Source organism: Pseudorca crassidens, chromosome 8 (genome assembly GCF_039906515.1).
Source record: "Pseudorca crassidens isolate mPseCra1 chromosome 8, mPseCra1.hap1, whole genome shotgun sequence".
NCBI lineage: Eukaryota > Metazoa > Chordata > Mammalia > Artiodactyla > Delphinidae > Pseudorca > Pseudorca crassidens.
In genome coordinates, this window is record NC_090303.1 from 22,637,620 (window position 1) to 22,662,902 (window position 25,283).

Consider the following 25,283-nt stretch of genomic DNA (forward strand, 5'->3'; position numbering starts at 1 on the left):
TGATAGAAATAATGGGAAAAGGCCAACTGAACAGATGTATTTCACTTGGAAAAGATAATTTTTCTCTCTCTTGGCATTCTATATGAAAAAAAGAGAGACATCTTGAATATAAAAAGAGCTATTAAGAATTCCTGCTACTTATTTTCTATAAGTGAATTTTCATAATGAATTACAAAATGACCCAATTCATTTTTTGAAGGCACTACGTTAATAAGAGACAATCTTTCTCTAGGAAAACCCAGTATGTGACAGCAACTCCAAGTAGTCATATGAAAAATGATTGTGTCCATAAAGTTGGGATGAGGGACAGCAGCCACTGTGTCACTGCTCACCTGTCACAGGGTAAGCAGGGAAGTGACACAGAGCCTGGAGCAGGCAGCAAGGCAAATTCTATATTCTCACTCTGCTTTCCTGACCTTTCCTTCACCCCTCATTTTCTGTGCTCTTCCCGGAGACCCCGTCTGCTGAAGATGCACGGCTCTGATGCAGTTGCTTGTTGTGAATCACTATTTAAATGTCCACACACATCTGAAAATTCCACATGGATTTTTACCCCAGATTAGTTCACTCACATTACTTTCAATACTAGTACTTGAACTGAGCCACCGTATAACCAAACCCTATCATTAGTTCAGATGAGAAAATCGAGGCCCTGAGAAGTTAAGAAATGCTTGAAAGGTCACCCGCCTTGTCAACAGCATCATTTCTGAATTTTCCCATTTCTTTTTCTTGACAATGGCTGTGCCACCTTCCCAAATGCTTGGGGTCTTACCTGGGGATAATTTTTGAGTTCTCCCTAACTCTTATTCCCTTTACCTCATCAGTCACCAAGCCTTAATGATTCTTCTTTCAAGACTCTTGCTATTGTCACTTCTCCTGTATTTCACTTCTGCTGTTTCAGCACCTCATTGCCCCATCCCTAAATTTCCTAAGTTACCGTAATAGCCTCCCTGTATGATTTCCCTCATCTAAGCGACTGGTGATTCTCAACTCAGGCTGCTCAGTACACTCACCTGCGGCACGTTTTTTTTTTTTAAAAAAAACAAAGCAGCATACCTCCCATCACTCCTGGCACCATTCTGGTTTAATTGGCTTGGGGAGGAGCCTCTACGGGTATTTTTTAACTGCAACTTCCCCAGGTGATTCTAATGAGTAGCTAGATTGACCTAGCCAGGTGATTCTAATGAGTAGCTAGATTGACCTAGCCAGGTGATTCTAATGAGTAGCTAGATTGACCTAGCCAGGTGATTCTAATGAGTAGCTAGATTGACCTAGCCAGGTGATTCTAATGAGTAGCTAGTTTGACCTAGCTAGGTGATTCTAATGAGTAGCTAGACTGACCTAGGTCACGGCTACCTATTTGAGATAAAATGGAAACAATAAAAACTCCGATTAACCAGAAATAATTACCTGGAACACTGGACTAGCCAGTTTTCCTCCATTCAACTCTTAACAGAAAGCAATACAAGAAAAGCAGCAAATAGGCAGGAATTTATTAAACTACAAACAAACATCTACTTCTGATTGAGGTTGAGATGGTCCGTGGAAATTTGGGCCATCCTCCTACGCCTTTTATCTCAACAAAAGCCTATGTAGAAATTTGCTCACCTCCTCTCACCGAGCACACCAAAATAACAACTAACTGCTGAACAACCACCCATAAAACAGACTGGAATCTACCAAAAAAGATATTCTACGTCCAAAGACATAAAGAAGAAACCCTATGAGAGACAGTAGGAAGGGTGCACTCGCGATATAATCAAATCCCATACCCCCCAGGTGGGCGACGCACAAACTGAAGAACAATTATATCGCAGAAGTTCTCCTACAGGAGTGAGAGCTCTGAGCCCCATGTCAGGCTCCCCAGCCTGGGGGTCTGCCCTCGGCAGGAGGAGCCCCCAGAGCATTTGGCTTTGAAGGCCAGCGGGGCTTGAGTGCAGGAGCCCCACAGCCCTGGGGGAAGCAGAGACTCCACTCTTGGAGCGCGCACACAAGGTCTCGTGTACACCAGAGCCTGGGCCAAACCTACCTGCTGGTCTTGGAGGGTCTCTCTCCGGGGTAGATGGGGGTGTGGCTGTGGCTGTCTCTGGGCTCATAAAAGCTGGTGGCGGAAATATCAGGGAGCATTCCTCTTCTTGGACTCTTTGGAGGCGGACATCCAGTTTGGGTAATTAGCAAAGAGACCTGGCTCCACCGAACAGCCCGTAGGCTCCAGCGCTGGCACGCCTCAGGCCAGACAGCCAGCAAGGTGGGAATACAGCCTCACCCATCAACAGACAGGCTCCTTAAATACTTCCCGGCCCACAGCCAAGCCTGTGGCTAGACGCGCCCCTTGATAAGGCCCTGCCCACCAGAGGGCAGGCACTGGCCCCTCCCACCAGGAAGCCTTCTCAAGCCTCTAGACCAGCTTCTCCCACCAGGGGGCAGATAGCAGAAGCCAGAAAGCAGCGATCTGGCAGCCCGTGGAATTTGAGTCCGCAAACACAGGGACCAACTGGTCCCTGGCCCTTGAGTGGCAAGAGGGGACTGAACTGCTGGGACACATAGGACACCCCCTAGAGAGAGCCACTTCTCCAGAAACATAAGTAACCTTCCACATGCATAAAAACACAAATAGAAATTTAGACACAAAATGAGATGACAGTGGAAGATAAAGCCCCAGAACAACTAAGTGACGTAGAGATAGGCAATCTATCCGAAATTCGCTATCAGAATGATGACCTAATGATACTGCAAGACTTTTATTAATTCATGCATTTACTTGTTCACTCTCTCTGCAAAGCACTGTTTTAAGAACCCAGGGTAATAACCAGCATCTGAACTCCATAAAGGGGAAAGACTCCGTGGACGTTGATAACCAGGTTGCAAAACAGAGTGATAGGGGAAAGGGGAGATGCGTGAAGGGCTATGAGACTTCAAAGGACTGAGAGATTACTTCTGATGGTGGATTTGGGCGAGGATTCGTGGAGAAGGCAGCCTTCAACCTGGTTTTTGAAGGAGGACATGATTTGGGGAGAGGGTTTTCCAAGCCAAGGGACCAGCACGAGCCCAATCACGAAGGTGGAAATATAGGACAATGCCAAGTGTTCCAGCAGCGCTGCAGCACAGATATGTATACGATACTGTGGAAGAAGAGAGATGAGACTGATTTGGACGGGGCCAAATCAGGGATGCTCTGAGGACTCATTTAAGGCTGTGTGTGTGTGTGTGTGTGTGTGTGTGTGTGTGTCTGAGTGTGTCTCAAAGGTCTCTGAGCGGGGCAGTCCTTTAGGACAATCAATTGCTCTGGCATCTGTGAGCAGGGAAGATTGACCATAGCAGTAGGGAAAACAGGTAGAGGTTACTTCACCCTGTGGCGTGGGCCTGAATGGGAGTAGAATGACAAGAGGAAAGGAGGAGAGGGCCCTTGTGAGAAATGAGAGAAGTAAAATCACTCAAACTTGGGAACCGGCTGCATATATATGAGTGGGAAGGCACTTCGGATGGTTCTGAGCTGGGCAACAATGAGGGTTGATGGTTTCTTAATTAACAGGTGATTCAAGAGGAGGAGTAGTTTAGGAGGAAAGATCATGAATACAATTTTGGATACACAGATGTGGAGCATCTGGAGAGCAATGTCGAGAGGGCAGCTGGAAGTCTTGGGAATGAAATCAGAGATAGCAAAACAGACATCAGAGTCATCTGCATGGTGGTGACAGGCGGAACCATGAGAGCCGATGAGGTCCTGAGGGACAGGTTGGGGGAGGGGTGTCAGTGCGTGAGAAGAGAGTTGAAGGAGACCCCAGGGGAGCAATCAGAGACGAAAGAGAAAATCCAGCTAACACACTGACCAATAGTGTCAGCTTACTGGGAGTCCCAAGGAGATGAAGGGTTGGAATCAGTCACTGGATTTTGTTACTATGGTGAGACTGGTGATCGCTGAGGGGACACTTTTCACTACAGTCTTGATGATGGAATCCAGATTTCAAAGGGCAAATGTGTCAGGGGAAAAGCGAAATTAAATAGAGCATGCCCATTTTCAGGATACTTTGTACCTCAATCCAGGAATGTAACACACAGTATATTTGAGAATGGTTTCAACAAGAGTGTGATTAAAGAGTATTTTTTTTTAATAGGTCTTTTCTTTTTTGGCCGCACTGCACGGCATGCGGGACCTTACTTCCCCAACCAGGGATCGAACCTGTGCCCACTGCAGTGGGAATGCAGAGTCTTAAACACTGCACGGCCAGGGAAGTCCCTAAGGAGTACTTTTTGTAAACAATGAGCACCCTGTTTTCCTTAAACATTCCCTACATACAGAGTTCCTTTAGGGTAGAAACGGTGTCTTATTCATCTTTATACCCTACCTATCCCTGCCCTCTGAAAAATCAAACCAGAAAAGCCAGGCCTTAACCCCAGGACTGGATCTAAGCAGGAGCTCTAATTACCTGTGGTCTCATTGGGTGGATTCCCAGTGTGGCCCAGAACACGGGGCAGCCAGCGGGGAAGGCCTATGGTGAGGTCCCGCAGAGGAGCAGCTGAAGGCCATTTCCCACCCACCAATAATCCTCACAATATCACCCTTAACTGAGCGCTAGGCACCTGCATTGTGTTAAACCCCGCAGGCAAGGGTGCTTCTAGGCCCTGCCCTCCCCCGCCTTTCCTAAAAGCCTTCCCAGTCCATTTCAGGGCAGAGGCCTTTCTCCCTGTAGTTTCCCTGCACCCTCACCCTGGCTTCCCTGACTCTTCTCTTCGGGAAGAGATTCCTGCCTCTTGGACTGCCCTCTCCTGGTCATCTTCACCGCCTTCTCTTACTTGCCACTCAGATGTGACCGTGTCCCGTGGATTCTCCTCTCTATATGCAGCGGGGTCTCTCGGGGAGAGCTCATCCCACTGCAGGACTCCAGGACTTCCAAAATGCTCCGGCCCTTGAGCATCTGATCCAAGTTCCCTGTTCGTGGGCTGCTTCCTGTTAAGTGTCCTCCGGGCATCAGAAACTCCACAAGTCCGAAGCTAACCTCGATATCTTCACTCCTAAACTTGCCCCTTGGCCCACGTGACATCGTCTGCCACCCAACTCTGGCCACATCCTGTTCCCTGACCCTTTCCCTTATATTCGTTATTCACCAAGTTAGGTTATTTCCATCAGTGAAATGTCTGAAATATCTCTACATTCCCAACTTGCAATTTCCACCACCACTTCCCCAATTCTGGGCCTCACATCCTTTGCTGCAGCTTTTACAATTACATTTTAACTGCCCCCAGTTTCCTATAAAAGCCATTTTAAATACTATTGAGGCATAATTCCAAATACAGATATTTTCACCCTTCCACTTAAGTTTTCGGTGACATCTGATTATATAAAATTCGAATTCCTTTGCTTGGCATAGAAGGTCCTTTTCGTGGAGCCCCACTTTAATGTTCTTTCATCCCATCCCTCCCCTTTTCCTACTCAGTCTGTGTGGTAGCTGCCTTCCCTCTTGTCCACATGGGTGAAATCACACTTGTCACTCAAGGTCCAGCTAAAATGTCACCTCTTAGGTAGAGTAGAATCTTCTACAACCCTGCTCAGCAGATTTAGGGTGCTGTGTCCCTTGAGCTGTTATCACTCCTTTGCCAATACTGTTCAGACTTGTCCCATTACCTCATTCTCTCCCTGTCACCCCTCCTTGCTTGGGGATGCACATAGGGAGAGACTCTCTCATTAATCTTTATCTCCCTAGCACTGAGCAAGGCGCCTGATAGATGTTGGTGGAGCTGAACTGAGACCACAAAGAGTCCTCCAGTACTGGGGGGGTTTTTTTGGTTTTTAAGCTTTTTAGCTAATGACTCTAGTGAATTGATTCAGGTCCCCTCACCTCTGTGGAATGCAGACTAAACTATGTGACAAGCAAATACCTTTCTTTTGTCAGAAACAGAAATCTATACCTCTTTAAACCATGGTCACTGGACTAGATTTCCCCAAGAACTATTCCCTGGCTTTTTACCTTTTCCAGTACCTTGCAACTGTCTTCTTTATGCCCTAATTTAAGTTTCCCCTGATCAATAACTTATCCTTGAGAGACAGACACTTCAGAGAAATGAGTCATTTAAAACTTCTGTTTTTGTAGACATCTTTAGGGAATGATTGTGATGGGGGTGTGTGTGCGTGTGTATGTGTGTGTGTGTGTGTGTGTGTGTGTATAGACACATCTGCATAAACATACTTGATAAGGAAATGTTCAGCAGTAGGTCAATTCAATAATTCATTTAGTGAATACTGCCTTTCATTCTTAATTTAAACCAGTCCTGGATGGCAACTAGCAGGGTTATTAACAATTGAAAAACATATTTCAGAAAACATTCAAAAGGTCAGCTTAAAAGACCTCGGTGGAGAAATGCTTAGCCGTGGCTGTGACAGTGTAAATGGAGTAGAATCAAACCAGAATGGAGAAGTGTGTCGTCTGATTCCTGCTTCCACGGCTAACCATGGGGACTGAGCGTGCCTATCAATTACTGCTGAAAAGTTAAACTGACATTTTAAAATCCCAGTTTTTAAAAATTGTGGCAGTACTCACAGACCCACTGCAGGATCTGACACTGGACACGTGGGCTGCTCTAGGGATGTAGTTGAGGGGTAAAAAGTTGCATGAACAGTATTTGCAAGGTTGTCATCTATATTCTGCTTTATTTGTGTGTGTATGTGTATATATATATATACACACACATGTACAGGACACTTAGTTTCCTTAAGAATTTTTACTGGATGTTTGGCTAAAATACAGCCAACACTTAAGGATGTTCATTTTGAAATAGTGGTGGACACTGTTTAGATACAAACTTATGACCACCCTCAAAAAAAGCTGTATCACTGAGTACGGAGGAAGGTGAGTTGGAAGATCCAGTCCTGACTGAATGACTGGCACAAAGCAGGCTGGGGAAATAGCACGGTGCCAGGTGGAGTTCTGGGTTCCTAGGGCTAAAATGTGTGACGACTGTGGCTCTGTCTGTCTGGTGTAGAAAGGGTGGCCTGCGTTGGCGCTGGCCAAACGTGGGCTGAGAGGAAATATACTTTGTTTTTCTGCACTGAAGCCCACGGAGGACTTTCTGAAGTGTGTGGGGCAGAACTCACCCAATGCTGCCTCTGCTATACGTACCCTCCCGGCCTTTCCTTCCTGCTGGGGCCACTCTAGGCTGGACCCCTGGAATTGGTGCACCTCTTATTTTCCTGAACCCGCAAATCCTATCCTTACCACTTATAAGGTCTCAACTATAAATATTTTCCAGAGCTCTAGCAATAATTAGACAAGCTACTACGAAAGAGAGAGCATTATACATCAGTTAAAAACATATGCAAAACCAAAGCTCATTAGAGAAAGATAATATTCATGCAGATTTTACAAACCGTGTCTTTAGGGTGGCCCAATAAGTAGAAATATGGGGACCCATGCTTGTCACTTTTCATGCACATGGAGAGACTGGAAGGTACCATTCCTAAAGGAAGGGGAGGAAGAGCCTAGGACCAATCATTAGAATTAACAGAACCAGTGACAAAGATATAGTATTACTGTTAGAATCAAGATTGCTTAGTACGTTTAGAGCAGCTGAATAAAAATTATCTAGGCAGTAAGAATAAAGACTTTAAGTAAAGCTGACCCTGTCAAGCATGCAGCCAGTGAAATTAGTGAAAGACTGAGCTACGTTCATAATCCAAAAGTAGATTTTTTTCCTCAAAATATTGAAGGCATCCTGAGGTGCTTTTAAGGAGGCACAAATGTTTAAAAATTGTTGAAATTGTAACTTCAGAATTTTTGCAGAATTTTCTCGTAATGATAGGGTGTTTTAGTGAGACCAGCTGTCATTTGAGAAGTCACAGTAATCATTTCTAAATTTTGAAAAATCCTCAAATTAAAGATATGGTGTGCCCCTGTTTTTATGTTTTCTCTAATAATCTCATCAATTCTTACAGCTCTTTTCACCTGTGACAATCTGCTTATTTATATTCAAAGTTCACAGTTGACTTGCTGGCTGTAATTATTTTCTGGAAAAAATAAAGTTGAAAACAATGCAGCCAGGTTTTTCCTGTTCTACGTGGCTGTACTCACCTGTCTGGGGTCTGTGCTCTGAAACCAGCCTCTTAGCGCTGTCTTGGTCTGTGTCTATCTCAGCGCCTGGGCTACAGTTCTTTACCTACATGAAGATGGGTACTAGAAATTCTGGACGATCTGTCAGTGATCTCCACGAGACAGGCCCCTGGGAGATGTAATAACCGCTCCCTGCAACGCCTGATGCTATGTTCTCTCGGGTCCACACGGTGCGAGGTAGAGGGGGATGTGAAGTTACTGTGATCAGATGCACTTAATCCACGCAGCTCAGACATTTGGGGGCCTGATCCCCACTTTGCCAGTATACACTGATGACATTCCCTGTCTGAACGCCTACTTTGCTCCACACATGCTGCCGTGTATCCATGGCTTCAACACGCAGAATGGAACAGCGCTCCGCACGGATGTCCCATTATGCCCCCTGGGATGCTTTTCATTGCACAGACTGTGTCTGAGGGGAGGGAGTCTCAAGGGTGGGAATGAACAATTTGAGGTTAAAGGGAAAGTAGAGCCTCTCTGTGGTGAGGGAACTAACGTTTAACAATGAATGTGAGGGGGGAAATTAAATTTCAGAATTTATTGAGTTTACCATTTAGCCCTGCTAAGATGCAAGTAATTTTGTACAAAAACCATCAAGTGGTTTTAGTGTCACACAGAGAAGGCTCTCATTTGGTTCTAAATGTGGGCTTTACTGGGCTTGAAAGATACATGTGCTAGGAAACCTTGGACCAGAAGATCAAATCAAAGAGCCCAGAATATGGTGGAAAAAATTGCTATGAAGGCTGTAGCAGAAAGTATGGTGAAACGTGAAAAACAGAGTTGCATCCTGTGCTAGGCATATCTGATGCAGATGTTATGAGTGTACATGTTCAGTCCTAAAATTCAGGGTCCTGATGAGGCCAGGGTCACTCTCTGTTGGAGAGTGTGTGCCAAAAAAAACAGAGACCTTTTGACAGAAGTGTAAACACAGATTCTTCTGTAAGCAAACGTCTGAGCTAACTTAGAGTCAAGAGCTGTTTAGTCCAGGCTAAGTGTATGTTTGTTGTTCTGTTAAAATGTTTTTTGAACCCAGACAGCACATTGAAGAATGTGTGATTCTCAATGTGTAAGGTTTTGCTGCAATTAGAGCATGTAATTCAAGCCTGGAGCAAGGCATTATATAATCGCATTTTTGGTCCTGACTGAGGGAGTTCAGTTAAAAAGAAGTGTTGGGATGTCTTTGTCAGAACAGGGCATCAGGGTAACCCTATCTCTGAGCAAGGCTGCAGGCAGGATTCTCAAATAACAAAAATCTGGCCTTATGGATTCACTAATTCTTCCACTAGAAATGAGGGGTTTTGAGTACTTTAAAATGAACGCTGGTGAGTTATTTGATTAGGGAACACCAGGATAGGGCAATAGGCCCAGGCATCTCTGAAGGGATGCTTTAGAGACTTGACATTCGCTGGTTATGGGAGTTGGCTGGACCTACCCAGGAATTTGTCTTATAGTATTAAACTCCACTTTTAGTATCTAGAAAGCAGGGTTTTGTCGGCAAGCTCCTTCAGAGGGGTCAAAATCTTTTCTGTATCATATCTCTTTTGAGACGAGAGAAAATCAGACAGTGGGGAAAACAACTTTGGCATTTAGCTTCATAATGGGTGTAGTTGAGGGGTCAGAAGCTTATCCTGAATCAACACTGTCATGCTCTGAACACAGGGTCAGGCTGTCCTCAATGAGGAGGGTTGGGAGCTGAGCTCAGACTGTCAAAAAAGCCTGAGATGGAAATGGGAGGAAAATCTAGTCTCCTTTCTTTAATTTTAACAGTTGCGAGTCTGAACGGAGAGGGATTCAGATTTGACGGGCAAAGGAGGAGCCGGGTTGAGGGGCTGAGGCTCACAGAGTGAGAGGTCGACAAGACATACAGAGGACAACAAAAAAGCAGAAACTCCTGCAGCTGGCCTTTACAGGAGCGCTAAAGGAGACAAATCCAGCATGGATTTGTCTCCCGGGCATGGGATTCTCTGGGGTGGACTTTAAAAATACAGAGTCCTTTTGACTGGGGCGAAAAAAGAAAAAAAAAATACAGAGTCCTGGGCCAAATCAACCCAGTCCTGTGTGTGTGTGTGTGTGTGTGTGTGTCTCTGTGTGTGTGTGTGTGTGTGTGTGTGTGTGTGCAGCTTTAAAACCATGATGCAAGCTTTCTTTTAACCTTGATCGCCACTCCCCCCTGGAATTTGTGACTTCTTTGAGGTCCGTTCCAATGCTCTTACAGTGCTCAGCAGCGTTGCCTCTGAGAAGGCTGCCTTCTCCCTGGACTGTTGTGGAAGCAGCCCTCTCTTGGGAGAGCTCAGCTTCACGTTAGGGAAAGCAAGAGGAAGTTCTTACCAGAACCTAAATACAACTATCCAGCATGAGTTACTGGAGGAGCTGGAATTTTTAGGTTTTCCAAGATGCATGTGGAGCCCTTCTCAGTGGGGGCTGGGAAAGGTATCTGTTCATTCACTCATTTCCTCCAACAATTTACGTGTTAGGGAACTGAAGGAGGGCAGACCTCAAGAGGTAAACTGGTTCTTCTTGGTTGGTTTCTTGGTTACTTCGTGGTCTAATATATTTTATCAGAGTTTTAAATACCTAACAAGTGAGGACTGGGGGAAATGAGTCACTTAATATACCCTGCAAGAGAACAATGTAGGTTGGGAGAATATGCAAAAAAGAAGGAATTTCATCACAGTCCAAGGTTTCCAATAAAATGATGTGAAGAAATGGGATTTCACCCCCATCCTTAAAGCACTTTAATAAATGAGGTTTGGGCTGAGCAGTGGGGAAAAGAATTTCAGACTTGTGTATCCTTCAAGGAAGCCCCCTGCGTCTGACTCCATGAAACAGAAACTTACTGGAAGTTTCATGATTAGTGAATTTCCTGGGGTTCCCTAAATGCTGCAGAGAGCAGTCTGGAGCCTTGCAGCTGAGGAAGAACCCTGTTCTCTGTATGATACAGCCACGGTTCTGCCTGACAGCCTCTCCTCTTCCCGCATCTGGCTCAGTGGAGGTGAACTGGAGTGATTTGTGGAACCACTCATGAAAAAGGAAGATACACTCAACCATGAATGTCAGAAGCTGAAATTAAATTTCAGAATTTATTACTGAAGCAAGCCACCTTTTGCCCTATTAAAAATGCAGGCGAAACAGTGCAAAGGCTATGGAACCATTTAAAGTTCCAGTAAACGTGGTCTCTGAGGCAAAGGCAACAGAGACTCTCCCCATGTCTGGGGGGCACAGAGTCGTGCACCACGGACACCTCAGGCTGTGAGGTTACAGAGCTCCAGGCTGAGATCCACAGGAGGGGAAGAGCAATGATTAGCAAATTTGCTCAATAGAGTTTTATCTCACTAACTTGGAAATGAGAATAATTCAGACTAGGTCTAAGCAGAAATTTACCCATACTCAGCAAGTCCTTTTCTTCAGAAAAAGTACAAATTATTAGCATAAGTATTACAAAGGAAATGCTTAACAGATTAAAGAAGCAAAGTGCTTTTCAAGGATCCTTAACACTCTAAAAGTACTTCTTAAATTCCACAAATAACTAATAAAACCCATTAAAATTTTTTCATTAGAGCAGATCCTTTGAGACCTTTTAATCAGTCACCACACTATTAGAATCAATTGTTATACGTATCCTCATTCTTAGACTTTCAGCTCACTGAGGGCCAGGACTGTGTCTTACCTTCAGTGCCTGCAAAGTGCCTTGCACATAGTAGGTGCTCAGAAAAATCCTGCTTTTGTTGAGGAAATAGTAATGACATTAAGTAATGATATTAATTACAGGTTCTGCCTTACATGGAATATGTGGTAGGAGTATAATGTCTAGAGTTGACCTTTGTATGATCAGAGGGAAGAAAGGATTTGAACAAGTAATTGTAAACAAGATTATAGGGGGAGGCTTATAACATTCACATGCTAATGCATATTATTAAAGAAGAATAAACAAACATTGCTTATCGCCATATACGTACAGACTGGTACTGCTTAATCTGGTGCTCTAATATTATTGTAAATCATTTTTATTTACTGGTTAAAGGAAGACTTTTAACTATTTAGCCCATTCAGTTCTTCAGCTATAGTCTGAATATATATAGTATGGCTCAAATAGATCTTTTCTTACTTAATGTAGTTATATTACCCTTATAAAATGTAAACAGTTTCATTTACCAAAGGCCTGTCACACTCAACACCTATCAAAGATACAATTAACTTTGAAAATGGAAGTGCAGGCAGAGGTCTAACTCATGGATCGGCTGTTTCTTTCCCCAGAGGGAGATGTGGTCATTTGGTGTTAGTTGTCCCTGGGCCACTGGTATTCTGAGAATTTTGCTTCCTCCTGGGAACCCTGCCTGGCCTCCTAAAACCATTGAGATCATTTACAATCAAACTCACTTCAGCATTCTTGTCATAAAGACCTGTCATGTTGCTTAAGAGAATCAACAGGTCAGATCACCAACCAAGACGGGAAAGCATAATTCTGTTTTGTTCTGATGAGATTTGAACAGCAAATATTACCAGGGCAAGGCTCTGCGCTGGTCTGAACTGCTTGTGGAGGACATTTTTTCATCCAGTGGCACCTCTATTTACCCTGGCCCTGGCTCTGTGGCTCAGGGTGTACAACAAGCAAATGTTCCGTGTAGTCCCTGAATGCTAATGAAGGACACCTGCAGGTCAAGACAGGGAGCTAATCTGCATAATGTACTCCCATGCAGCTTTAGAACCAGGATGCATGCTTTCTTTTCTCTTAACCTTTTTAGATTTACTTGTAACAGCAAGAACCAGTATTCAGGAGGCCGCTGCTTCTGCTGTATCATCTTTTGATCCTTTCCTCAGTGTGATGGAGTCAAGTTTCCTTCTTCCTGCTAGTTGTTGAGATGTATGTGTCAGGGGAGGGGGAACCCAAGCTCTCACTGAGTTTATAATCAACACATCCTTATCCTGAGGACTAGAGTGGAGTTGAAGTGTCTATCTCCTGAGCTGCTCTTTCAAGGACTTAACTATGAAAGCAGCTTCTCCGCCGAAGCCCTTATCATTTCCCCACCCTCCCCACAGCTGCTCAGCCACCCCTGGGAGCAGCCGCTACGCTCGCTCGCTCGTGGCTGCATTTGCTGATTTTCACCTCTGAATTGGCTGAGGTGTGTCTGCCGATGAGTCTCATGGTAATTATGGATGGCAAATTTGCAGCATATTTATTCCCTTCCTCAGCTCACTTGGCTTCACACTGTCGATTGTGTAGTCGACAATCTGACAGATCATCTGGGGTGTGTTTTTCTTTCCGTTGCACCTGCGCTTATCTATCTCTGTCACAGATCACCTTAATGGCTCTAAGCAAGAGAGTTTTCCTATTTCTCTTGACGGATATCAGCTTTTCCCTGACGAGTCCACAAGTCCAGATAAGGGTCTTGCTTCAAAGCTGCTCTGAATTCTGAAGGTATCAGAGGGAGGGCTGGGGGTTATCACCTAAACCCCTCCAGAGGCTGTTTGCCAGTCTCTTCACCTTCAGAGTTCACTCTTGCCCAGGCTGGGTTAAGCCTCCACACTTCCCTAACAGGTAACATCTCCTATGGATTCTGATAACTCCCTTTGACAAGCTTTTAAGGCTAGATTTTATGCCAAGATTGGGATCTTAAAGGGCAAACAAAGGAAAAAAACACAAGATTATACTCATAGTTGACAGAAAAATCAGGTTTCCTGTCGTTAGGGTGCATATGGACGAAGTGGATTATTTTCTTGGTCACATCTACTAGTAAGCTCAAAGATTTTCGTTCATCGTTCTTGTTTCTGTTGTTTTGTGACCTGCACCCCTTGCCCATTTTATTAAAATACACGCTAGCCTATCTTGGACAACAACAAAAATAAGCAAATTGTGTTTCACGAGAGAGTCTATCTAACTGACGCTGGAGGAATCGCGATGTTCCTTCGCTTTGGGCGCTCCTCATACACTGGGGGCATCTGCATAGTCCGTGAGTGTGTGGCCACTTGGTGGCTCGTTCCTGGTGCCGGACAAGTTCCCAGAGCAGGCTTGGGACCGCTCTCCTTAGAAAGGCCTTCTCGCAAGGCTGGCCTTCGGCTGGCATCTGGGAACATGGCTGGTGATTCGTTCCCTACACTAATATATAGCTCTCCTAAGCGAAAAGGGTGTCTCACTGTACCTCAACTGTTTGGACAAACAATGTGGTTTACGCTTTCCTTCTGGGGAGTCTGGAACTTTGGTACGTGCCAGGCAGAGGGTGCCTGCGTGCCCAGCCCCCAGGAGAAACCCTGGGTGCCCAACCTCCCATGGACCTTGCAGGGCAGCTACATCATCGTGCACATGCTGCTTCATGCTTGTTGCTTCAGAAGAATGCTCTCTGGGGGACCTCTCACGGGAGACAGAGAAAGCATAAGGAAGCCTGCACGTGGATTCCTCCTTATGACCCCACGGGGTGTCCTTACATCACTGTCCTAAAGCTGAGCTGTGAGCACAACTGTATTCTGTGCCCCAGGAGTCTCATAAGCAAATCTCTGAGTGTGGGGTGGTCTCGGGGACCCTGAAACAGCCTCCTCATCAGTCGTTGTGAGGTTCCAGAAATATCATTTGAGACATTATCCTCAAAAATGTTGATGGGACCCCTAACCTTCTTGGTTTCTTATGCATAATCTTGACTTAGATTTTCCTGAAGAACTAATGTTTCCTTAGGTTATGACTATCCTTTTACTTCCCTAAAGGAGATTGCTTTACTCTTTTAAATTTGTTCTTTTGTGACATAACCTCTAAAATTATTTTACAGTCAAAATCCATGTCAAATCTAACATCAAAAGGAGCAGACAAGCTCTACCACTACCAGTGTATATGATTTAATGTTACATTTTAGAAGAATACATTCAGAAGTTCTGCAGTACTGCTGGAGTTAAGAGTATTGACAATGGGTCCCTCAAAAGTGTGCGCAGATACTTATCAGACTCTCTGTGCCGGTTAATTTTGGAATTTAACCTTAACTAGATATTTTCAGACGACATTAAGAATTAATGGGATACTGTCGACATGATCTTGAATTTTTGTGCTGTTCAAAAACACGTTTTCCTTTTTTTGCTTTGAGGCAGCTTCATGCTCAGGCATCACAGTCTGAGTTATGCCACGCTGGCTGGCAGACTATTCTAACTGCTCTCTACAGAGTGGCAGCTGGTGTGGTGGGTGCCCAGAGTCGGGACCAAACAGTGATGCTACAAAAAGAATAGAAAGTTCAGGAGAGCCATGTTGTTCAGGTTAATTTTTAAGATTAATTTGTTAGAACAATAAGAACAGCATTAACTCTATGAGAACCCCTGCATATAGATAACAGGTCTCGTCATGGAGTGAAACACACCCTTAAAACGAGATCTTTTTCAGAAGTGAGAGAATCTCACAGGTCGGTTTCATATTACTGAATCCCTTTATGTGCTCTAGGGTGCAAAAAGTTATTCTATTTCAAGAGTTCAGATTCTTTACAAAGGGATGAATGTCAGTGCCATTACACAGGCTCAGGCCTGTGCTTATTGCTAATATTAATAATTAAAATTATTGAATTAGGTCCAAGTATTAAGGATGGGAAGCTATGAAATATTTCCTTGGGCGTACAGCCAACCCTACAGAAAGTTCTGAATGGTGTCCTACTCTTAATGTGAGGGCTTAACCAGCCCTTCCTGTAGGCTTTGGGTGTGTTCAAGACTCTGGAGACAAAGCATGTAAGGGCCGTTGAATTCAGACATTTCAACTGAATGCAGGATTATATCTGTCCTGCTAATAAGGAAGTGTTCAGTCAATTATTAGGTAACTTAGGCAGAAAGCATAATTTGAGAGGAAAAAGTCCTATTTAGATTTTGGGGAATGGAAAGGCGAAAACGAAAATCAAATTTATCTAGATCAACAAACAATCTGAACTATTCATTCGATCAGCAGTTAGATCCTATTTCCCTAATCTGGACAGGTATTATCTGCACTACCTCTGTACTGATATCTGTCTGTGTCTGTCTCTCTGTTAATCCCTGTGATTAATTAAAGACCAGCTCAGGTTTCTCTGTTTTTCATGTAAAGACCACGCAGCGCTTTCTGATATGCTAAGGTAATGATGTCAGCCTTGCCTTAAATGGGCTGTTGGGAAATAACACCATTAAAGACTCCTGATGGCAAACCTATGAATTAAAATGCATTTTAAAGCCTTCCTCAAAAGCATCCAGATATACAACACAGGAGTGATTTTTTGGGATATCCCTAAATACCAAGGCAGTGCAACCACTGCATGAACTGAAGTTTATGTTTTAATCTTCACACCTTGAAGATTTGGTCTCCTTTGTCCCCTGGCCCCGGTTACACATCTCACGGGACAGTCTGATGCACGAGCCATTTTAGGAAATAACTGATAAATTACTGTGGACTCAAATGAACAGAGGACTACAAAAGTTCTAATATAGGAATGTGGCAAGAACTCCCAGCACACTCAGAGATGCCCTGAAGGTCCTACATTTGCTATTTTCAACATTACCTAAATAAGGGAGCAAAAGAAAGAGCTCACAGAAATATATACCTTGTGCTTAAATATACACATGTGTATATACCTATAGCTATTGATCACTAAATATATATTTATGTAGAATTAGGGAACTGATGTAGTTTTATAAATAAGCACAGGCATTTACAGTTCACAGAAGAAACAGAAAAAAGGTGAATCAAAACGTGAAACGTACCATACTCTGGGACCTGCCCCGTCCCGCGCTTCAGCAGTAGCCTGACTCTTCTGCCTCCGGATTTGATGAGCTCTATTGCTCTGGCGTGTGTCATGTCTCTGGTGCTCTCCCCATTGATTTCAATGATCTGATCTCCTACCTGTTAATTAAAGAGACATCAAGTCAGCCAAAGGCGGTGTTATTCAAGTTGCATTTCCAACAGATTAGAGAAGCATCCGTAGATGACCAGTTTCCAGAGAGCGACTGAACAATCTGGTTGCAGCCTGCTGCTTCTTAGGAGGGGCTAATCCCTGGCCACATCCTGAATCTGACCACCAGACTTTATTTATCTGTATAGAAACTCACATATTAGACCATGGAGGTTGTGATGATATGTCACTTCTATTTAGCCAGTATGGCAGAGGCCACAGTTGAACTATTTAGGATTTTCTTAAAAAATTAGGGAATGTGTTTGATACTGCAATTCAAAGTAAGCTGGCATCTTTGCTTTGAATCAAGAAGTAAATATTTTAAGGCTTTTTCGTTGAACACATTAGGCAGGCATCTACTTCAAAGTGTTGGATGGAATGATTTGTTTGGGGGCTTCTCTGAGAATTTTTGTTATGCATCATTTCAATTTTCCTGGGTGCTATTATGCTATTGCTTTCTTCCTAAACAGTGGTTGGTTGATATTCAAGTTTGATGATGAATTTTCTATCACAGTCCTTTGAATTAAAAATGACTCCATTCTCCACACATGAGTGATGCCCTTGCTAAAGCTTTGCCATGCTCACACCTGGTTGCCAGGGTTTGGTTAAATACCAGTCCCTCCTGAATTGCTGGAGGTGCCTGGGTTCCATTAGCAGTTCCCGTTTAGCCTTTGTGAAGAGATATTTGGAAGAAAAGAAGTTCAACCATGAGCACCTCGTGTAACTCCCACAGTACCATTACTGCCAGGAACCTTTGAATTAAAATATGTTTGATTTCAGTGCAAGTCACTTAAGACAAATTAGCCAGGAAAAGCACAATAAGTTGCTTTGCAACGATGCTGTTTTAGTTGGGCTCCTGAGACAAAGCAGATCTCAGCCTAAACTCCATAATGCAGACAGAATTGCAAATAAACTCCCTACAGGGGAGCAATATCTAGGTTGATGCTTCAGGCCAGGCAAGAAGAGGAACAAAAAGTTGCCATCACAATGGCAAAAGGGCATTAAAATAAGTCCCTTCCCCCAAAGGGGGACGGGGGAGAACAAACACAAGTTTATTGTAGCAAGGAAGTGACGTCTCCACCTAAAAAGGACTCCCTAAGGGGCAAGGATCCCAATGTAATGAAGGTAAAGACTTCCCCCTTTGTGTACTCAGTGGCCTTTGGAAGTACCGTTTTAAGGCAGTGGAAGAGGTTGGCCTCACTGGCATGAACTCCACACTCCATAGAAGAATCACAAAAGACAGGACTAAATTAATTAGTTGTAGGGCCAGCGTTTGCACCATTTTTCTTCAGGTCTCCCTAACTGTCACCTTTCCCAGGAGGCAACGGGCACAGCCTGAGGTCCAGCAGCTAGCCTGAGGCCACACAGCCAAGCCAGTAGCAGAAGAGGGACCAATTATCCCTCTCCCAGCAGTCCTCACCGAAACCTCAAGGCACAGTATCAAATTGTAGAGATAAAAACAAAAGTTCCGATGAAATTGTTATAATAGAGTCTTCATTCCCGGCTACTCTCTCAGACTCACATACCCGACTGATTACTAAACATTTTCACCTCGATGTCCGGCAGGCCACTCCAGCTCAACACCAGCAGACCGGGTGTTTCTTTCTCCCAAAATAGTTTGTCCTCTCAATTCCTAATCCTGGGTGACAGCACCACCATTTATTTACCCAAGCCAGAAACCTGGGGGTCCTGCTGAGCACCTAGCTCAATTCAGGCCTTAACCTGGATTATTCCAATACTCCCCCACCAATGTCTTCTCACTGTCACCAGTATCATTCTTCTAAGGGAGATCTCCCCAGATGCATCATGCTGACTGAGGCAGGGAGGGCCTTCCATATGCCACTGTTCTCTTGCCTTCTCCTCCCTATAGGCCTGGTGCTCTCCCAACCTTCCTCAAGGCCTGCCCAAGCTCTTTTCCCTTGGGAGGCCTTCCTAGACCCTGTCTTCTCCTCAGGCAGAAGTGTGTAATCCCTCTGCTCGGTCATCGCTGCACCCCGCTATGTTATCTGTGACATTGCATTACACAAGTATGCTTCTCAGTCTTCCCTCCTCAACTTTGAGCTTCTTCACTCATCAAACAATTTCTGAGCACTGATTATGTGCTAGGCAGTCTACTGGGGAGATCAGGTAAAGAGAGATAAATGGTATAGCTTCTATTTACAACATGTTCTCAGTTTAGTTAGAGAAAGTGGGTAAATAAGACAATTACTATTCAATATCTCTTTGCTCTGACAGAGGTATTCACAAAGTGCTAAGGGAAGAGAAGGGAGGGGCATCTAACTTAGAAGAGTGGGGCTGGTAGTCAGAGAGAGCTTCCTGGAGATGGTGACATCCCAACTGAGTTTTGAAGTATCAGTAGGAGTGCCCCTGGTGAAGGAGGAGGAAAAGCATTCTAAGAAGAGAGGACAGCATATGCCAAGACCCTGAGGTTTGACAGCAAAGCACTGAAGATTTTGAACAAGGGGTAAGCTGACCAGGGAAGCAGAGTGGTGTTTAGGAATCTCCCCGAGACAGTGTGAAGGGTGGACTGGAGAGAAAGTGGGACACTGAGGAAGGGACCTGAAGTTGTGAGGCTGTCACATTGTTTATCCAGGTGAGAAATTGGGAGACTGTGGGGAAGAAAATCATGGGACACATGAGAGCAGGGACTAGGCCCCATTTGACTGTGTATCTTGTATGGGGTGCACTGTACCTATTTGTGAGTGAGTGAATGAAGCATTTCCACACGGCTCATCTTGAGAACCATGCGGGAATAGGTTATAAGCACGCTTGACCCCAAACTCAAACCCTGACAGACAGCACTGCCTGAGGACACTTCTGTTTCAAGACTGACATTTCAACAAGAACCCTGTGGAAGGTGAAAGGAATCCTGTGGTGTGACAGAAACAGTCACACTTAGAAAATCTGATGTTCTCATTCTCTTGTCTGTTTGTTATTTTCCCTTCTCCCTACTAAGAGCCATGAGAATTAAGGGAGAAAAAATTAGCCGGGGAGAGAGAAATGGTGGGTTGGGAGACTGTGTGGGAGGCTGAGAAGCAGAGGCGTTCAGGGGCTGGCGTCTCTGGTGTGGGATTTTCAGGCTAGGGTTCCGGGAAGAGTTAGGGATCTTATTTTCACTGAGTTCCTGGGAGCCTGAGCTGACCTCCTGGCTTGCCAGCTTTCCATGTGAGGGCCCCTCAGAAGGAGAAGAAAACAACTCTGATGCTGGCTGAGCCGAGGGTCCTTAGTCCCTTGTCTAAGACTTTCAGTCTCTCCCAAGCCCCTGTCCATTCCAGGGTGCCAGTGGAGACAGTCTTCCTGCCTCACTGGGGGCAATGGAAGTTTGGGAACAGTCCAAAATCTTACCAAATTCAGAAAAAAAATTCTGAGGTGGGACGCTGGTCAGGCAATGAGATGGAAATGCTGCCACAGTCATAGATCTGAACCTTACAGGTGTTCTGGGCAGATTGCAAAAGTGGGTCAACTCATTTGGATCTAGTGTCAGTGGTAACAAACTCGGTCCAGGCCCAGCCTCAAGACTTCCATCTCTCCTTGTGAAATGACATAAATGGTAAAAAGGTTTACTTTCCATTTTCATTCCAGTATCAGCCTTATATAGAGTCATTTTACAGGAAGCTCCGTAAATAAATTTGGGATGTGATTCCTTTCACTTTCATCCTCTTAGCATCCGATGAATAAGACGGGTTTGTCAGGGGGAGAAGAGGTTCTCTTTACCTTCCGACCTCCATACAGCTGCCCAGCTGCAGCGCGTTGAAGTGTCCCTTTCCTACATTGCAGTGAACTGTTTGGGGAGTGGGGGGGCGGTTAATTGAATAGAACCAGTGGCAAATGTGCGTCCCGTTCAGGGATGAAGAAAAAGACCGGTTGTGACTCCGATGTAGTCTTCTTTTCCCACACACCGTGGAGCTATTTTCTATTGAGCTGCATTACTAAAATGAAACTTTAAAGATCTCCTCCACTTGTTCTTAGAGAATTTTTAAAGTATCAAGCTCTAGTTAGAATTGAGAGAGAGACAGAGGAGGAGAGAGAGAATGGAGGCCGTGGGGGAGAGGAAGAGAAAGAGACACAGACAGACAGACAGACACACCCAAACCAGGTAGAGGTAATTCAGGAATGTGAGTGTTTGTTTTGTGTGGATCAAGGAGATGTCACGTGTAGGAAACTAACCAAAGGACATAAGATGAATCCTAGGCATTCTTTTTTTGTCCTGTGGAAGAAATACTTTTATCTGTGGTCCCCTTGGGGAAACTGACAACCTTACAGCAGTGTCTCAGGGGCAAGGCAGAATGAGATAAGACTGCCATTTCTTGGCCCAGTCTAACAAGTTCTGCATTTCTACTCATTTCTATTCACATCTTGGCAGATTTTTCTTTAACAAAACTATTACCAAATCCTCGAACTTGCTTGAGGCCCTGCAGGTAAAACTTCTCTTCTTTTTTTTTTTTTAATTTATTATTTTTATTTATTTATTTTTGGCTGCGTTGGGTCTTTGTTGCTGCGCACCGGCTTTCTCTAGTTGCTGCGAGCGGGGACTCCTCTTTGTTGCGGTGCACGGGCTTCTCATTGTGGTGGCTTCTCTTGTTGCAGAACACGGGCTCTAGGTGCATGGGCTTCAGTAGTTGCAGCACACGGGCTCAGTAGTTGTGGCTCACAGGCTCTAGAGCGCAGGCTCAGTAGTTGTGGCGCACGGGCTTAGTTGCTCCGCGGCATCCGTGGGAATCTTCCTGGACCAGGGCTCGAACCCGTGTCCCCTGCGTTAGCAGACGGATTCTTAACCGCTGCGCCACCAGGGGAGCCCAAAACCTCTCTTCTTATTGGAAAGCTAAGGCAGGTAAAGGTAAAAGTTTCAGTGTGTGTGTATATATATATTTTTTGGCTGCACCACACGGCGTGTGTGATCTTAGTTCCCTGACCAGGGATCGAGCCCGGGACCCCGGGAGTGAAAGTGCCAAGTCCTAACCACTGGATGGCCAGGGAATTCCCAAAAGTTTCAGTATTTCTTAGCAGTTAATAGTTTAGGTTGTAAGAAAAGAAAAATTGAACTCTGTACTGTATGCATTTTTGTAGTAAAGTCATATAGAAAGTATTTGGTTTGGCTCAACTGAATCTTCGTACGGACTACAGTAATCCTGGACTTCCTTCAGCCCCAAGTCGTGGTAGTGTCTGCTCAAGGCTTGCTTGGATGTCTCCACAAACATACCTGGCTGGCTGCAATCAGCTAACTGCCCTCACACCACAGGAACCTATTTCACATGATTATACATGACTGAAGTGAGCCTAGATTATCATTAGGTGTGAGGAATTGAGCTCCTTTAGAATTTTATGCTGACACAACGATCGATGTCTCTAGTCTGTGTCTCATGAGAGACTTAGCTGTGGACCATTTCTGTGGCTAATGGTCCGAGGTCACAGGTTAGCTTTGTCATAATTCTTTCCTTACAGGCTGGTTTCACCCGCTGACTCCAGACCCCTCACGAGCAAGGAACGCACCTATTGCCTTTGTGTCATCTATACCTGTCACAATTCCTGACAAGTAGGCCCTCAGTTAATCCTGGTTGAGTCAATGAACGTTAGCTTTGCTTTTCAGTTATAGTGACCGTCTTCGTTTTCACGACACAGAAAGTTCAGCTTTTGTGTACCTTAGCATATACCGTAAAGCTTTCTTGAAATACTGCCTTAGGCACTTGCAACCAAACCATAACAATTTCAACAGTACTTACAGGAGACCAAATGAAGTTTCAGTGAAGATGACCTACAAAAATTGTTAGAGACAGGTATGTTATTGTTATAGGAAACAAATGCTAAAAGGTCAAGAGGAAGGGAGGCTGAATTCGAATAAAATCAGAAAAACAGAATCAGAATTAGGGTCTTCGCTGCCGCCTGTCACAGGTATCGGCACTGGGTGCTCTGAGGAAAGGACACCTGGGCCATAATGGCCCTCCTGGAGCAAAGGACAGGCTGATTTTCAACTCGATAATGACCTTCAATATATCATGGCTGTTTTCACAATTAACCTTCGTTAGATATTATTTAATAACTATTACAGTAAAAATCTTTTCCAAGGGGTTACACTGAGTGCTTTGGTTCACCTTCCCATGTCTTCCGTGAGACTGGTGATTGAATTAGATGGCATCCAAGTGCCTATTACAGGACCTGGCTCCAGTTACAAACTGCTGTGCACGATTGCCTCAGCACGGCACAGAAGCCCATCAGGTCAGCAGGCTTTTCCAGAGAGAACTTCTAATCCCACTGGAAACTGAAATTCAGATTTGAGAGCACTGAAACTATGTGGATTTTATTTGCCTCAATTAATGTATATGTTGAACTCTGTCTGAGACTCTATGCTATGTTCTAGACAGCAATCACCTAAAAAGAAAACATCCCAACATCTCTTAAGAAACTTCTTCCAAAGAGAAGTGTGAAATAGCCCTGGTGGATTTCCAGAAAAGTCCTTAATCAAGGTTATACCCGAGCACATATCGGCTTGGAAGGGTCATGGAGGTGAGGGGAACGGAAGGGGAACAAGAAGTTATGGGCCGCTGCAGAGTTCTGAGGGCTTATGCCTTGATGTGGGTAGGGTACCTCATGTCACGTTTTTCTTATTTGTGTATTTTCCCTTTAGAAAAGATTTAGTCACAGCTCAAAAAATGTTCCGTCTCTGACTTGGGCAGGGGTGGTGCCTTGGCTTCTCACTCAAGTCAGGGGGCCGCTGTGGTGCAGATTCAGGGGGCACTCTTCATTCAAGAGCCTCCATTTTTCACTCTTACTTTTAAAATCCTCTAAATTAAAACATGGAAATACATCTGAAATTCCAAGATAATGTAGTAGCCCAACTGTGGAAGTCAACTCTGAATTACAATTTGGTATCTTTATCACCCAAACTTTCCTTTTTCTTTGTCAAATATTACTAACACTAATCTCATATAGGAAATTTTATTAGATTGCTTTTTTTCTAAATCTCGCTCTTCCAGGGTTTTTAATTGGTGTTGATGTGCCCTTCCTCAGGTCCCCCATTCCCTGCTCTAGGTTTGCTTTCTGGGTGGAGCAGTTCTCTTTCTGTGTCTTTGCAGATGCTGTTCCCTCTGTCTAGAATCTGCCTTTCCTCGTTCAAATAACTAAATCCTGCTCATCCCTTAGGGGAAAGCTCAGGTATGCCTGCATCCAAGAAGCCTCCTATGATCCCCCATCAGTCCTGGGTTGGGCGCCTTGCCTCAGCATTTCTTTAAAAGTTGGCCCTCCGGGGCTTCCCTGGTGGCGCAGTGGTTGAGAGTCCGCCTGCCGATGCAGGGGACGCGGGTTCGTGCCCCGGTCCGGGAGGATCCCACATGCCGCGGAGCGGCTGGGCCCGTGAGCCATGGCCGCTGGGCCTGTGTGTCCGGAGCCTGTGCTCGGCAACGGGAGAGGCCACAACAGTGAGAGGCCCGCGTACCGCAAAAAAAAAAAAAAAAAAAAAAGTTGGCCCTCCATTTCCACAGGTTTTGGATCCACGGATTCAACCAACCATAGATGAAAAATATTTTTTTAAATTCCAGAAAGTTCCAAAAACCAAAACCTGAATTTGACATGCCTGGCAACTATTTACATAACATTTATATTGTATTTATAACTACTTACAAAGCATTTATACTGTATTAGGTATTATGAGTACTTTAGAGATGCCTTAAAGTATGATCTTGTATGTATGAGAACATATTTTATATGCAAATATATGCAAATACACCATGTATAAGTCATTTACATGCAAATGCTATGCCGTTTTATATAAGGGACTTGAGCATCCTTGTATTTTGGTATCTGTGGGGAGCCTGGGACCAATATCCACAGATACCAAGGGACAACTTTATTGACCTTTGCTTATCACAATGCTGTAAGCCCTCCAGAGGCAGGGACTCAGTCACATGGGAAATACCCATACGTATTTGTTCAAAGGATGTATGAACCATTGAAAGAAGGAGCTTTCAGAATCTGTGTTTTGACCCTATGTTCCTTATTGCTTAAACCAAATTTAAGCAAGATGTGTAAAAAGTTTTAAATTTGGTTTCAGGATATATGTCAACCAGATTTGACCATGATCAAATAATATAAAGTATATGTAAGTGCCTTGTAAACTCTCTATTATACAAATATAATCTTTTATTATTAATTGTAGTAGTTATCATTATCACCACCATTGTCATCATAATGGTAGAAGAGAGAAAAAAATGAAACACAGTGGTAAGTTCTTCGTAATGAATCTAGGAGAGAAGCCGCTGAGCTGTTGAAAATGTATTTAATGGAGAAATAAGGCAAACAATTTTCTGAAAAT

At 44.3% G+C, this 25,283-nt stretch overlaps 1 protein-coding gene across 10 annotated transcripts in view; it reads right to left on the reverse strand.

Moving 5' to 3' along the window:
- Positions 1-25,283, reverse strand: part of MAGI2 (membrane associated guanylate kinase, WW and PDZ domain containing 2) — a 1,357,470-nt gene that overhangs the window by 71,745 nt on the left and 1,260,442 nt on the right. For 7 of the 10 annotated variants that reach the window (XM_067746035.1, XM_067746031.1, XM_067746038.1 and 4 more), the window contains one exon: positions 16,791-16,929. In XM_067746035.1, the coding sequence (XP_067602136.1) occupies positions 16,791-16,929 (139 nt within the window). Of the gene's footprint in view, positions 1-7,363; positions 7,475-16,790; positions 16,930-25,283 lie in introns of all 10 variants that reach the window. The other 3 variants (XM_067746036.1, XM_067746034.1, XM_067746037.1) reach the window with 2 other exon arrangements.